Source organism: Hordeum vulgare, chromosome 3H (genome assembly GCF_904849725.1).
Source record: "Hordeum vulgare subsp. vulgare chromosome 3H, MorexV3_pseudomolecules_assembly, whole genome shotgun sequence".
NCBI lineage: Eukaryota > Viridiplantae > Streptophyta > Magnoliopsida > Poales > Poaceae > Hordeum > Hordeum vulgare.
In genome coordinates, this window is record NC_058520.1 from 31736391 (window position 1) to 31753482 (window position 17092).

At 42.9% G+C, this 17092-nt stretch overlaps 1 protein-coding gene across 1 annotated transcript; it reads left to right on the forward strand.

Annotated features, from left to right (window-relative positions):
- Nucleotides 1-13205: 13205 nt before the first annotated feature.
- Nucleotides 13206-16678, forward strand: LOC123439415. The gene is made up of 6 exons (XM_045116133.1): nt 13206-13377; nt 13456-13542; nt 14092-14268; nt 15266-15478; nt 15594-15740; nt 16233-16678. The coding sequence occupies exons 1-6, from the start codon at nt 13234-13236 to the stop codon at nt 16602-16604; spliced, it is 1140 nt and encodes a 379-aa protein (XP_044972068.1). The 5' UTR covers nt 13206-13233; the 3' UTR covers nt 16605-16678.
- Nucleotides 16679-17092: the final 414 nt, after the last annotated feature.

Here is a 17092-nt window from a genome sequence, read left to right on the forward strand (position 1 = left end):
CCATTCTCCTAGCACGGGCCTCCTAGTGGTAAACTGATTCCCAGAACTATGTACTCTACTTTCTTGGTATTGTATTTTTCTAGTGTTTGAATAGATCGTGTAATCTTGGAATACGTCAAAGAACATTCAGATAGTGTGTAAGTCGAAGGAATTACACCATCAGAGTACCTGATGTTCAAAGAGAACTTATGTTATGAGAAATGTTATGTCTTATCAAATATAATAAGAGCTTTTACATGAATCAGAGAGGTGCCAGGCGAGTACAATTGTGAATCTGACAAATGTGGTCTGTTTATGTCAATTTCAGGGCCAAGGAGGACAACCCAGTGGAATGGGATGCACTTTTTCTCCAATTTATATCTTTCAAGATGACTAGCTGAGTGACAGGCCTGAAAGCATGAAGCCACTGCTAACTGTTTTCTCACGTGGAATTATCGTGGAAAGGTAAAGAGTTCAGTCATTCATATCACAGGGATTATCAGATGGACGGAAGTAGAGACTGATTGAACTTATATATCCTTATGAACATGCAGAAACTGATGGTTAACGATATTTGTTTGTGCACACCAAGTGTTTGATATTTGTTCTGCATGACTATTACAGAATTTTTGTGTTGTACAGAGGACAGAGGGCGTTGTTTCACATCTCATTCAGCATCTTCTTCAAGGTTAGACCTTCTCCTGTACTCATTTATTAGCTTCTCAGTTTGTATTTATTAGTGGCCAAAGATTCATGCTTGTGCCTTTAGTTATTGTTCCTAGGTTTAGTTGATCATCAAAAGGGTATTTAGATCTGGTAAGTATTGGTTGCTCAAGCTAGGACGTGCAATATCTCAATCTTGTTCTACACCATTATTACCTTATCACTTCAGTCTCTTAATGTTTTTTATTCAGAGCAAGTTTCAGTGCGGCCAATCTATTTCAGTATTTGTTTGTTCCATCTATACTTTGATTTATCTTTTTGGGCACTGATTTTAGTTGACGTGCAAATGAATTTATTTAAGATTACATCCAGGCCTCACTTTACGTAGGACACCATCGATCCCTACGTTCAGCCACCTAGCAACGGTGCTGCTTGCATCCAACTGTGTGAAACGAACGATCCAACATGGTAGTAAGTCGCTACTACTCATAGGCCGTCCGATCGATGGCACTAGCCCCTTGGGTTGCTGTCTGACCCTGCCCCATGGCTGCATGACGACTTGCCCAAGTTGGCAACGTCCCGCATCCAACAAGTCACCACCGCCTCTCCTTCATTCTTTCTTTATCTCTTCTATACTATTAAAGGCGGGATCTGTCGTCCTGATGGTTGGACCATCCTTCTCTCGTACAACCTGGCACCCCTTACAATCCCACCTCTTTTTCAGCGGACCGTTCGACCTCTACAACATCGCCTCTCATGATCAGATCTTTTTCCTTCCCACGATCCCCTAGCAGCACAATATATGAACCCAAAAAAAAACAGCCGCTCGCACGTCCCACGACCCCCACGCTCGTTTCTTCCTTCCATGGTTCATCTCAAATCCAGCGGCACCTCGCCAGTCGCGCCTACCCAGTCTCCTCTGGACGCGGCCAGCAATGCCGCCGCCCTGCACGCCAGCGCCTGTCCAACCGCCAAGATCTGGCGATGATGTATAGGGCGAAGGAGCCTGTGGCGTTATTGGCATACAGAGAAGGGGATGGAGGCCAGTGCCAATTTTCCTGCCCTTGACGCGGCCTTCACCTACGATACGGCGCCTTGGTGACGACGCCGCCCACGCCTCTCACCGGCGCCTAGCCAGCCGCGGCCTCCCTCAGCTTCCTCTGAATGTGCCCCCACGTTGTAGCGGAGGGGGACGACGGCAACAACGACTTCACACATAGGAGGAGGAGGGCAAGGAGGACTACCACCGCGGCAAGAACCATGCCGCCTGCGAAGGGAATGATTCAGGCAAGGCGCCTATGCGTGCAGTCCAAGCTCGGCTAGGGCACTTAGCCGACGTTTGGCTCTACTGGGAGTCTGGGACACCGCTCACTCTGTGCGTGCTAACCTCTTGTCTCTAATTCTACTGTTAAATCACTCTTTTGTTTCTAGGATTCACAATTATACATAGGAATATCGATCTGGATGTAGCGGTTTTTCTGCACACCAAATGATCGTTCTTTCACCTTAGAGTATATAAGCAGACTTTCTAATTTCACTTATCATAACACATTTCTATTCGTCAATCCTATATCACCTTGCACGAGATATTTTTATTTTTCTACCGTTGTTGCCGAGAAATTCAGCTGCCATTGTCCAGTGTTTTCTGAATTTGTTGTCGATACATACAGAAATATGTGGCCCTTAAAGTTCAGAAGAGCAAGCAAACAGGGAGCGGGCACTAGAACACATGGATATGAGCAAGCCATGCTGGATCCACTCGACGCGCAACCAACCATGGCCACAAACTCGAACTTCGCGTCGAAGGCCACTGGCGACCGACATAACCATGCCTACCCCACCATGATGGCCACAACGATGAGACGGTGACTAGAACACAACAACCCTGTCGGCGAAGGTGAGGGGACGGTGCTACGTGAGTATTGCTTTGGGACGCCCTCTAGCGAAGGCGAGGGGAGGAGAGGGGAGTGTCAGCGGGGTCGCGGCACTGGAGGTTCTGCCCAGGCTGCTTGTACAAGCAGTTCACAAATGATGTCGAATGAAGCAACACAGATGTGTCCCGACTCCTGTGTCCTGACTCCTGAGAGTTGCTTCTATGCTTCAAGTATTCTACATCTGCCGACCTATGGTTGTTTGCATGCATATGCTTTTAACTTACCTCAGGAAATGTGTTCGTCGACATATATAATTGAGATAACTCAAACTTCATTGACGTATATTTATTTATTATTTCGTCAATGTGGTTTTGGCTGAGAATAAACTGTCAACATTATATTGTGCCTCGTTTATCACTTGGTAAATCGTGTCCCTATTTTATAACTTGAAAAACGATTCCATTTTGTATATTTGCAGGATTGTTTCCATAGTTAAGGTAGATTTTTTTGGAGAAAAGGTCCAATCGTGCTATCAGTCAGATTGGTGGCCAAACATATTCTGGTAATGAAAATGTTATGCAGTAAAATGTTTCATATGTAAGATTCGGCTAGACAAATGGAAAGTTGTTGTCATTCATTCACAAAGGATGCCTTCTAGAAGAAGCATAAGGAAATTTGTTTTGACTGGCCAGATGCTCTCTTGTTCTAGGGGCTCTCACATCTTTAGGGTAGCTCTAAGTGTGATATCACGATTGGTTCCCTTTGTCATCATTTAAAGTGGAACCCTCTGTCTCACTGCAGGTGCTATTACTACTGAACACATGCTTTTGTAAACCATTAATCGGTTCTAAGATCATGACCTTTAGTTTGTTTCTAATTGTAGAAAACATAGTTGGCTTAAAATATATTGCAGTTTCCATTGTTTAATCTTTGTAGTTGTTAATTCTCCAATCATTTTCTATATGTTCTGTTGTTCCCTATATTTTTTGTAAAATGGGTAGATCGTAGAGTGGAGATTATTTGCTATGTATTTAGTACAATGGAGATTAATTTTTATATGTTTTTTTTCATTCTGTAACCCCGCATGTTCACTCGAGCATGGGATTTTTTCCTTCACCCGGTGTTGGTATTTGTTTTGGGTGCAAAATCTGGGCTATGCTTACTACCCAGGAAGATTTGCTACTTGTATATTTTTTGTTTGCTAGCAATGTATCAGTTGTGCTTGCTGCCTGAGATTTGCCAATTAAAGTTTTTTAGTTCAATACCCATGTTTACTCTCCACATCAATTTGCTACTTGAAAACATTTAAAGCACTACCCATGTCTCGCCCATCTTTACATTGTTTGCTTGAGAACAGGATATTCCGAGAGAACAAAAAAGCTGTATTTTCTTAACTAGGCCTGCAATCCTTTTTAGTAAAAAATGATAAGACAATTGTAGTTGCCCTGTTCCTGTTAGGTCTGTAAATAATGTTTACATGATTATCCTGCAATTATGACAACCTGGATGTCATTCTTTAAGGGTCAGTCATTGTTTGAGTTGAACTAGGGCCTATAAATTGAACTGAGGTCAACCTAGGTTCCATTGTTTAGTGCTACTCACTCATTTTTCCTGACGGTCTGTAATCTAAGTTTAACTATGGGGAGGGCTATGCATTCATCGGTAGATGTCTAATAAATATCTACCACTACGACAATCGTCGGATGTTCACGCGCACAGTCGTTCGTAACCATGCGATCTAAATCCTGGAATGCGGCTTGGTCGCCTCCTCAACACATTAATTCTTCAAACAAAAAACCAGTCGCGGAAACAACCTCTAGCTGTAAACGACTATATTTTTTTCTGTCATAAAGATTTAATACGGAATGACCGACTGATTAGGTTACAACTTCTGCAACAAGCATAATGTTGCGTTCGGATGTTTGCGATATGGGCCGTGTTGCGGAACTTTTGCAACATAGATATTGTTGCAGAATTTTTCTGCAACAAAACTAATGTTGCAGATTTTTTTAACTTTACATTGGTATTATGGAAAAATGTTCTGCAACATAACTAATGTTGCAGATTTTTTTTGCAACTAGGAGGATGTTCCAAGTAAAAACACAAATCCAACTATTCGTCCTCCCAGCCAGACGAGCCCCGAAACATCCCTACTGTTATCCAGTATCAAGAATACACGTTCTGAAACAATAGGTCAGTTGCAGGAAACAAAAGCGGCTTTAACACACGCAGGACGATGTGCGACTGTCTGATCAAATCAAACGGCCACGAAGCTGACGACGGCCGCGCACGATTGGCCGGTAGAAGATAATCTTTTCCCTTTAACTATACACATTTCAAGTTTTTTTCTAGTGCACAAATTTAGCAGGCAACTATGTGATTAAAAAGGGATCGCTCCGTCCATATTTTACTTGGGAAAAAAATTATTTTTTAGGAAATTTCGGCGGAGTTTAGTGCATTTGTTGTCATTTGTTTGCAGAGAGTGTAGTTCTTAAGAAAACACATTTGGCATGTCATGTGGCACCTGTCCATATTAGGACATATTCCACATTTGTTTCATGTCTTATTTATTGTTCACCATATCTACATCAACCTATTCCTGCTTCTTGGTCTTTATGAGCTAACATGGTTCAAATGAAGTATGTATCAATCATCATAGCACTCCCAATCAACATCAATCATCATGGTTAAAAAATTGCATGCTTTGTTCAAGGCACTCGAAGGAAAAGTCAAGACAATCCGAGTACTATATTTGTGAGGTAACAACATGAAGTTGATAACTGGGTTGAGTTGTATATGTGTAGGGAAAAGTGCAGCCAATCGAACAAAGATGCCCTAAACTATAAAATGTGCACATAAACCGTGGCATGGGAAAAGTGCAGCCAATCCAAAGTACTCAACAGAAAAGTGTGATCCATGGAGATTATGCAGAGCACGACGGTTGGATACATGAGCAAACATAAACCCTCTAAAAAACATGGTGTGGTTGTTACTGTAAGGAAGGTGGTTGTCAAATAGGATGAGAGAGGAAGACATCGTGTTTGTCAATGGATGATCGAAAAACCTTCGTTATTTCCACATTTAACCTTTGCAAACCCCTCTAGTTTCACAGGTAGAAAAATACATGACCAAAAATGAAGGAAACATTAGGACACTAATAAATATATTTTTCCGTGGCAAAGCACGGGCAATTGACTAGTAATATGTAGATGGTGAATCATCATCTCTGCCGCCATTATTTTTTGACAGGTGTTTTGTTCGTACCTTTGAAAGCAACGAGGTCCAGACTGGAACAAATACAACAAGGACAATATGGAGGTCATTGAGACAATGAAGGATGGAGGACGATCTGCGGGTGCGGCGGTGGCAATATTTGATGACCGTTTTCATTATGCGTGTGATATTGTAGTTACTAGATTTGAACATTGTAATAGAGAAGCAAATAAAGTTGCTCATGAGCTCGCTAGACTAGCAAGGTTTTCTTAGACTTCTGAATGGTCTGAAGAACCATAAGATGAAATTGTAATGTTACTCATAAACGATGTTTTGGTTATCTCTAATAAATAAAGTTCATGTTTTCCTCAAAATAAGAAAGATATTTTGCTACAGACGAAACATGTGCACTTCAGTTCTGTTGAGAGAGATGTAAGACGACTAGACATTTGTTTGGGGTAACTTTCTTTTATTAAAATGAATGTAGTTAATTGTTTGCAGATTTGTTCGTAGGCCTTGAGGCCAACTATCAGAATGAAGTCCTTGCTGAGTTATGGATCTTATGGAAAGTAGCGAGAGTGCGAGACTATGATTTTGTCATGGAGGCGTCATGTCATGTGGGGTCAGCCCTATAGACGACGACCCACGCGGGCTGGGCCTGCACTAAACTAAGCTATGGCATATTGTAATTACAGAAGTTGTGTTAGATGAGGAGTCTGGGCTAGTTGGAAAGATTTAGTCCCGTTGAAGGTTACCCTGCCAACTCCCAATTAGAGTAGGAGTCTATTCTTATAATCAGGCTTTATATAGCCAACTTTGGGGACCAATAAAGTAAGCAAAAAAAATATAATCTCTCGCCCCTTGCTCCTGCGCCTTGGCGCCTCTCCTCACCCCCTTCTCCAGCGATAGGCCGGCGAAGGACTCGCCCTCGACCTCGTGTCTTCCATGACTACAACCTCCGCTCCAACCCACCAGCCCGTGACAGCTTGGTATCAGATTCTTCGTCGATCCAGGCGGGGATGTCTCTGCCGCCTCCACCGCCTCCGTAGCCGACGCCCTTGCCGCAAACCCTAGAAGACCTCGCGCTCAAACAACATGAGGATCATGAGACCATGGTAACCACGTTGAACAACCTCTCCGAGGAGAACCACACCGCGCGGACCGAGCACGCGGAGGACCGCGCTACCCTCAAATCGATTGCTAAGACACTCAAGGAGCTCCAAGGACAGTTCGCCAATGCCTCCCAGCAGCAGCGCACGCGGAATTTGGCTATCCTTCGGCTTGAAGGGTAGGGCACGACCCAACTAGGCGGCCTCGGCCTCCTGCGGCCACCTGAGCCGTCCCATGCCGCAACCGTGGCCGTCATGACCGAACCACCAGATCGGGCGCCGCGCCTCTACAAGATCGACTTCCCCCTCTATGACGGGGCAAGCGACCCACGGCCCTGGTTGACACGCTGCAACCTGTTCTTCCTGGGCCAACGGACGCTGAACGCTGATAAAACCTGGATCGCCTCCTACCACCTCACCGATGTCGCCGCATTATGGTATGGCCACATTGAGAAAAAGCTGGGTCAGCGGCCATCCTGGACTGAGTTTCAAAAGTTGATCGCCAACCACTTCGGTCCGCCAAATCACACCACCCCCTTCGGCGAGCTTATCTCCACCCACCGCTCTGGCACCGTGGCAGAATATTCCAAGCGCTCCCAAGAGAATCTCTCTCGGGTGCGCCCCATTGCCGACGACGATGAGACGGATATCTTCACCAACAACTTGGGCGAGCCCAAGAGAACTCATGTCGAGATGCTGAAACCAACGACTTTGGATGCGGCCATGGACTTAGCAATCTCCTTTGAGCACCTCAATACTGTCACCAGCACTGTAGCCCCCGTTGTACGGACCAACCGTCCACCCCGATCCATGGGCACACCTAATCCGGCCTTACCAGACCCCTCTAGCCCCTTGCCCGCACTCGTCTTCAAAAGACTCATGCCGGTTGAGATGGATGAATGACGCGCTAAGGGTTTGTGCTTCAATTGTGACGAGAAGTTTGCGTGGGGCCATCCCTGCAAACGTCTGTTCTACATACAGTCCACTAATGCCGACACCGAGCAGTTTGAGGAATTCCAGGAGGCACAAATATCCCTCTTGGTTGTCACCGGCATTCCCACCAGCGACACAATGCAGGTTACTCTCTGCATCGGGGACCTTGACCTGGTAGCCTTGCTTGATTTGGGCAGCACCCATAACTTCATCCACGAAGAGCTGGTCACCGTCGTTGGGCTTCCTTTCTCCTCCAATCGACGCCTGGGAGTCACGGTCGCTAATGGCGATAAGGTGACTTGCCGGGGACTCCAGCAGCAAGCTGCGATCACCACATGGTGGATCTGCATGCCATTCCATTGGGCGGGTTCGACATCGTCCTCGACACACGATTTCTCAAAACTCTTGGGCCAATTCTCTAGGATTTCATGACGCAGTGGATGTCGTTTTGGCACTCGGATCACCGGGTGGAGTGGCCGGGCCTTGGTTCCATCGGAAGGCCTGCCAACCTCCATGCATGCGAAGGCAAGGATCTCCTGGACAGCCTGCTGGCCACAATCGCCGACGTTTTTTTGGACCCTCAGGGTCTGGCACCGCAGCGTGTCCATGACTATCATATCCATCTTCTTCCCGGGACACCACCGGTTGCTGTCCGCCTCTACCGCTACCCAACTATTCAGAAGGAAGAACTGGAGTGCCAATGTTCAGAGATGCTGGCTCGTGGTCTGATCCGTCCTAGCTCTTCGACATTTCCCACCCCAGTTCTAATCGTCCAGAAGCATGACGGGAGTTGGTGTTTCTGTATCGACTACCATGGTCTCAAGCTTGTTACCATGAAGGACAAGTTTCCTATTCCCGTTGTCAATGAACTTCTAGATGAGCTGAAGGGCACCCGATTTTTCACCAAACTTGATCTCCGGTCCGGTTACCACCAAGTTTGGATGGCCCCTGAGGATATCCACAATATGGCATTGCGCACACATGAGGGCCTTTTTGAGTTTGTGGTGATGGATTTTGGGTTGACCAATGCCCCAACAATGTTCCAAGCACTCATGAACGACGTCCTTCGTCCCTATCTTCGCCAGTTTGTGCTTGTGTTCTTCGATGATATCTTGATCTACAACTCGTCCTGCTCGGATCACCTTCGTCGTGTGAAGCTTTTCTTGGAGGCTATGCGCACACATCAGATGTTTCTCAAGGGCTCCAAGTGTTCTTTTGGGGAGAAAACCATGGCTTATCTAGGACACGTTATCTCCGCTGCAGGAGTCTCCATGGTCAGGGACAAGGTTCTCCTCGTTGTGGGCTGGCCGGTTCCAGGCAATGTCCGGGTGGTGCGCAGTTTCTTAGGTCTGGTCGGCTACTACCACAAGTTCATCCGAGATTTTGGCACCATTGCAGCTCCCCTCACTGCACTCCTAAAAAAACAGATTTCTTTGGATGCCTGCAACGACTACCGCCTTTCAGGCTCTCAAGACAGCTCTTACCGCTGCCCCTATGCTTCAGCTGTCGGATTTTTCCGTGTCTTTCATTGTAGAGTGTGATGCCTCTTGATCAGGTTTCGGGGCAGTCCTGCATCAAGATGGGGGGGCCATTGCCTATTTCAGCAAAACCATCGCTCCGCGTCATGCTTCAATCACCGCGTACGAGCTTGAACTCATTGGTCTGGTGCATGGCGTGCGCCACTGGTGGCCCTATCCATGGGGACGTGCATTCATCGTCAAAACTGACCACTACAGCCTAAAATTTTACTGGGCCAACGCCTCGGTACCATTCCGCAGCATTATTGGGTGGGCAAGCTGTTGGGGTTCGACTTCACGGTGGAATATAAAACCAGGTCTTGTTGGCGAGGCACTTGACATCCGGGCCTAGTTTTCATCTCTTTGAAGCTCTTCGCCAGGCTGCTCACACGGACCCAGTGCTCATCGCATTACGGGAACAACTACAATCTGGTGAGTTGGGCCAGCCCTGGGCTTTCATGGATGATTTTTTCACCATTCAGCAGCGGACTTATGTGCCACCCGCATCGCTGCTGGTTCGGGAAGTCTTGGCTGCAGCTCACGATGCAGGATATGAAGGTATCCAGAAGTCGCTTCATCGTCTTCGACGGAATTTCCATATATTCGTGCTTGGCAAGTTTGTCAACGCAACAAGACGGAGCAACTTCATCCAGCCGGCTTGTTGCAGCCCTTGACGGTTCCATATGTGTCTGGGAAGACATCTCCATGGATTTCATTGAGGCACTTCCAAAGGTGGGCGGCAAGAGTGTGATCCTGATGTCGTGGATCGTTTCTCCAAGTATGCACATTTCATACCCATGGTACATCCGTACACTACTGAGTCTGTCGCTACAACCTTCTTTTCCAACATTGTCCGCCTTCATGGGTTTCCAACATCCATCGTTTCAGACCGGGATGTGGTTTTTTTACTTTAGGCTTTTGGAAGGCTCTGTTTGCTGCCGCCGGGACGCGCTTGCACATGAGTTCGGCCTTCCATCCACAGTCTGATGGACAATTGGAGGCCGTGAATCGTGTCATCACTATGTACTTGCGTTGCATCACAGGGGATTGTCCCCGACAGTGGCTGCAATGGTTACCTTGGGCGGAGTACTGTTACAACACTTCGTACCATTCAACATTCAAGGATACTCCTTTCAGGGTGGTTTATGGTCGGGATCCCCCTCGCTCTGGGACTATATGCCAGGCAAAATTCGCAATCAGGCAGTCGAACGACAGCACCTCAATCGTCATCAATACCTACTCGACATCCGTGAGAATCTCCTTTCGACAGCATAGCAGTACAAGCATTACTATGATGATAAGCATCGGGCTCTTTCTTTTGATATTGGTGAATGGGTTTGGCTACGTCTTCAGCACCTGCCGGCTGCATTCGTTGCAGTGGGCGTTAAAGGGAAGTTGGCTCCCAAATTCTACGGGCCTTTCATAGTCCTCGCTAAGATTGATACAATTGCCTACCGTTTGCAATTACCCCCACGCGTCCGCATGCACAATGTCTTCCATGTCGGGGTCCTGAAGAAATACCATGGTGAGCCCCCGAAAGTTTCGCCGGTGCTTCCCCCGCCGTTTCAAGGTCGAGTGCATCCACCTCCTGTCCAGGCATCCCGTTCTCGTATTGCTCGCGGCGTTCAATAGGTGCTCATTCAATGGGAGGGCTAGTGGGCGTCTGCTGCATCATGGGAGGATGTCCCTACTTTCCATGATCGTTTTCCAGGTTTCCAGCTCGAGGACGAGCTGTTTCAGAATGGAGGGGGAGATGTCATGTGGGGTCAGCACTATAGGCGACGACCCACGCGGGCTGGGCCTGCACCAGCCTAAGCTATGGCATATTCTAATTACAAAAGTTGTGTTCGATTAGGAGTCTGGGCTAGTTGGAATGGTTTAGTCCCGTAGAAGGTTACCCTGTCAACTCCCAATTAGAGTAGGAGTCTAATCTTGTAATCAAGCTTTATATAGCCAGCTTTGGGGATCAATAAAATAAGCAGAAAACAATCTAACCTCTCACCCCTTGCTCCTGCGCCTCGGCGCCTCTCCTCACCCCCTTATCGAGCGATAGGCCGGTGAAGGACTCGCCCTCGGCCTCCTGTCTTCCACGACTACAACTTCCGCTCCAACCCACCAGCCCGTGACACGCCACCTAACAAATCTGCATCCCAGGTATAGTTTCTGACCCGGATGTCTTAAAATATATTTCTATAGTTCTTAATACAGTAATATTTAACAACATTTGTATGGAATGAATGTTGTGGTGACTAAATTCCGTGTGCATGACCTATTAGTTAGCGTGCTAGAATAAAAGCTCTGAATGATCCAACTTCTACAACTACCAAATGTTGTTTCTGCATATAAGTCATGATTTCCCCCCTATTGATATTGTGCATGCAATCGTCTTCAAATATTTCAGTAAAATCTCATGATGACTTCGATGTATAGACTTGTGCAGTCTGTGTGCATCAATTATTTTGACCCAAAACAGTATTCCAGATAGCACAAGATATTACTTTATCCAGTCTATCCAGTGGTGTACACCTGATCTGCTTGTTGATCTTTGTTTTCTACAGTGTTTCTGTTATGAACTCTTCCATGAATTTGGAGTATTTTTTTTTCATTTCTAGGACTTCTTTGTATGTCAACTATAGTGCTGGTTCAAAAGCGTATGTAGTTCAAATTATTAATTGTTATTCAATATTTATAAGAAAGATCAGGTTTTTGTCATCTCTAATAACCGTATCTACTTGGTAGGCACGGTTGTAAAAGCCGTCCCTTGGCCATGGCCATTGAGACAGGGAATGGCTACATTTATACAAGGCAATACAGCTGTCAATACACATTTTTTAGAGAAAACATGAAGTAAAGATCGTGAAAAAATGCATTCTTCGGTCCTATGGTTACACACGTGCATGCACGTGCATGGTTACTAGTGTTCCAAAAAAATCACCATAAATTGTCGTGGCATTTGGACATCATTTGGTATGAATTTTCTGCGAAACAAAAAAAAAGTCAAAATAGGAATTGACACTAGATCAATAGGTTAGTACATAAAAATCATATAAAAGTGCAACAAAACCATGTATAACTTTGGTAAATATGGCACGAATAGTTCATAAATTATTGATACGTTGGACAGGTATCACACACTCTCGCACGCTGCTAATTAGGGGATCATGTACTAGTGTTGCCATCTACAAGTTTTTATGATTGTTGTTATTATTGTTACATGGATTTGGAAATCCATGGATAACTCGATATCTAGGGTTATGGGTATGTGTATTGTCTGTGACCAATGGATACTTTCATGCATGGCAATAGATGGGCTCATAGACATATGTATGAATCTTGTTCCACTCTACTCGTCCAAACCCGCCACGTTGCCATTCTATGTGATGCGAAATCAGACGGCCACACGTGTTGAGTGTTTGAGAGATCCAGAAGTACGCATAGTTTAAATGTCCTAAATATATAGGATGGATAATTATGAATATTTTATGTATTAAATAATTTACACCTCCTATACGGCATTAACACTTTGATATTTATGTGATAAATGAGATTTATGTAATAAATGTGAATCATATAGTGCAATACATATCATTATGTTATACAATTATTAATATGGTTGTCTATACATATAAAGAAATATCATCTTATGGATATTAATTGCATTAATGGCAACCAACTAACTTATGGTAGGCTAGAAAGATTATAAACAAGGTTGTATATGCGAGGCATTAACAATTTGAGATTTACTATGTAATAAATTAGAATCATATAGTGCAAAACAAATGATTATATTATGCAATTAATAATATGGTCCTATATACATATGAAGAAATCTGATCTTATGGCACTAATTGCATTAGTGGCATCCATTTAACTTTTGGTAGGCTAGAAAGATTATAAATATGGTTGTATGTGCACTATGAAAATCAAACATTCAAGGTTTCAAAAATGAAGGAAAGAAAAGCTACTAGAGGGCTCCTTCTTCTATCATATCTTATTCTTGTCACCCAAGGGATTAGTACAAGAACTGTAATCCAAAGGGAAAATACTCGCGAGATCCTCACCCATCGAGGAGTTAATAAAACCATCATGGTAAGAACAATTACACATTTTATTTTTATATGTAGCATTGGTTTGTGTGACTAACAAGCAGACTAAACTTGAAACTAGATGGAAGGTGGAGATGTGTATGATTGCGTTAATTTGAATCTCCAACCAGCTTTTGACCACCCATTGTTAAAAGATCACAAAATTCAGGTACACGACGTTCATAAACATATGATTTTGAACCATTATTTGCTCAAATGTACGATCGTGTATGTGGACATAAATGAATAGTTAGTTTCCATCGATATATGAATGTTACTTAGGCAACAAATTAGGAGAAACATGTATTTTTTTGATAATAATTAGTTTTAAATTGTAAGGGGGTGTTTGGTTCGAAGGGGCTAGACTTTTTTTAGTCCCAGGGACTAAAGAAAAAAGACCCTCGAGTAGAGTCTTTTTCTAGTCCCTTAAGAAAAAGCCCCCCTATGTTTGGTTACATAGGGACTAAAAGGGACCTTTTCTAGTCTACTCCCTGTTACCAAACATGGCCTAATATTCCATAGCATAGGTTGTTATACTCACATTTATGTTCAAATCATAATTCATATATCTTCTCTACATATATTATGCTACCAAACATTGGAAGTTAGAGTGAAAGAAATAAACCATATGATGTAGATGCTTCATTGGTGATGGATTGAACTACACAATTTATGTATATATGACTAATATGGTGATCAAGTTTCTCTTATGGAACAGATGGAACCAAGTTCTTTACCAGTTGGAAAAAACAGAAAATATCCCTTTCTACAAGTTGCGCATCTATCTCTTGTCGAATGCCCACCTGGAACGGTCCCAGTACTACGTAATAATAGAAGGGACCAAATAGCAGTACACATTATGGATCAAGAGATGAACAACGATGACCAACTAGAGGTGAGTTGTCTTCTTTTATTGTTAGAATGATCTAGTTATCATTGACTATGCATCTTGCAAGTTATGTGACTAGAAACTTTATAGTGTGTTGACCACAAACATGGAAAAAATTATCAAATCTAATCATGAAATATCATTTCAATGGTCACACACAAGAGGAGAGCTATGACCCAGGAGCCTGGCAAATTTTAAATTGCGGTGAGTGTTTAACCCACAACCCTCATAACCTAGGCACAAAAAGGCGTAAAGCTCGCTTGGTCCATCCCATGTAATTGGCAAACATGCCCCCTAACCAACGCATGTCTCTATTTAGATCTTGTGCCCCTAGCCTCATGTGTAATGTTTCTCCCTATTAGGTGACTCGTATTCTCTGCCATACTCTGTTACCTTCTCAGCTACCCCCCGCCACGATACAAACTCATTGTTCCCCTGTGCTATGGTGCCACAAGAACCACCTCAGCTTACTGTTCATGGCTACAAAGCTACTACCACGCCGGATTTTGCACTAGCCGATGTGTTGCCAAGCTGATGCTACCGCTAGCTATTCTAAGATTTAAGTTATTTTAATTTGAACATAATGTCAATGTGTAATTGTATTACATATTTTGGGGAAATTATAAATGCCAAAGTTTTCCATGTTGTGGAATAAAATATTCGCTCAAAATTTTCTTCAATTCTAGCTCTACCACTTCACACGCATACGGAGGGCCACAAAATTAGAAATTTGAGTAGTTAGTATTGAATAATTCACATAGTTTTTCAACTAAATAGTATGGTGTGTATTGATGTTCTTTCAATCCCATATGTAGTAATTCCATTTGTTTAACTATGTTTTTCCAAGACCTTTTTGAAGGGTTTGATATGCAATATTCTCTCAAAATCTTTCTTCATACGAGTAAGTTATAGTAGTTGATTTCATAAGCCATATGATACATGACTTATCAATATAACCTTAATATTTAATCATCACATTTTACCAACATTCTTTTTGTTGTAGGTGGCTGGAATCAAATATTCGGATGATTTGTTTGGGGTGCGAGCAACAATAAATGTGTATGAGCCAAAGGTGAAAAAGGATAGCAAGGATATTAGTCAATCAGGGATGCAAATTGATAATGGACCAATGGGTCATATTGAAAGTGTAGTAGCTTGTTATTCGGTAGCACCAAGCTACACTGGTGATGGCTTTGCGAGGTTTCATGTTGCTTGGGTAATTCACAATATTTCCTCGAATACACATTATCATCTACATAATTTTATCGCATGAAGTTGCAAACATAAACTAATACAGTTTGTTTGTACCTTTGAATGAACATGGATGATAGCGTGATGTCATACTAAAGAAGTCCTGCTACGATCACACTTGTCCTGGTTTTGTCCAAGTTAGCCATCGTGTTGGTCTTGGAGGAAGAGTACTTCCTGTTTCCGTCTACAATGGACCACAATATGTGATAGACATTTTAATTTTCAAGGTCCTCTCTTATTCATTGAAATTATGATTTCGTATATATGGTTTACTAATGATGCATGTGAAAAATAATCTTACTTGACTTAGTTGATCTGCATAACCAATTTAGGCAGGTCAATGTGATATCAATTGTGTTTCTAAGAATAGCCAAAAATAGGGTTGTTTAATATTATTCTGCACCCTCATACCATATTTCGACATGCATTTGACAAATCATCAAGAACATGGCTAGAAAATAAAATAAACAACCACCTTACCTTTTAAATAACACATACTCCAAGTAGTTTTAATTGTGGAAAACATTTGACCTTGAGAGATTGACATATATGTTGTCTTGTTGTTTATCCTTTTTTATGTCAAAAGATTATGAGATATCCTTAGGAGAATAGAAGCAAATGCATGCACACAATAATATTAATTAGAATAGTAATGGGGATGATTTGGTATCCTCTTTTGTGTTAAATAACCATTCATTTTGCATTCTAATTTATCTTAGGATCCAAAAACAAAGAATTGGTGGGTGGCGTATGGTGAAGAGAAAACACTAATTGGATATTGGCCAAATTCACTATTCTCTCAAATTAAGTATAAAGGAAATTTCTCATTTTGGGGTGGGCAAGTTTCGGGCCCGACAGCTTCATCACACTCTCCACAAATTGGTAGTGGGCATTTTGCTACTGAAGGGTATGGAAAAGCAGCTTTTATGAGAAACATCCAAATTGTTGACGGTAATAGCAAGCTTGTAACCCCAAATAAAGACAAAGACATTGTTGGCACGAGTGATTTAAAGAAATATAGTGTTGATGGTTATGAAGTTAATAAACATGGTATGCATATGTACTATGGTGGACCAGGAAATTTGGTCTGAGAATGTACTATATAGACTACAATAAATTGTCAATGTACTCCCAAGTTGAACATTTGTATATCTTCTCGGATTTTTCATGCATTGATGTGTTCCTTCTAGTTTGTGGTTTATTAATCACTACAAGGCAATGAATACATGAGAAAATAACATCAATATAAAATCTTACTCACACACGTATTATTATTTTTCACGGAGAATTTCTTCGATTATTTTGGCAACAAAACTGCTGCAATTTATGATGAATTGATGCCTTTGTAGTGGTAGGGGATTTACCAAGTCCTCACGTGTAGAACAGGTCTTCCTATCAAAGGCATATTTTTTTAATTTAAACTCCACTTACAACGGAGCAATGACATGGTTGATCTTGTAAACATGGTTCTTTGAGAGTACCATGTAGTGCAATCTAAAAGTTTTTTAAAAAATCTGCCATTTGTTGAGTTCCAAAATGAAATGACCCGGTCTTAAAACCTCCCTACCACGATTTATTC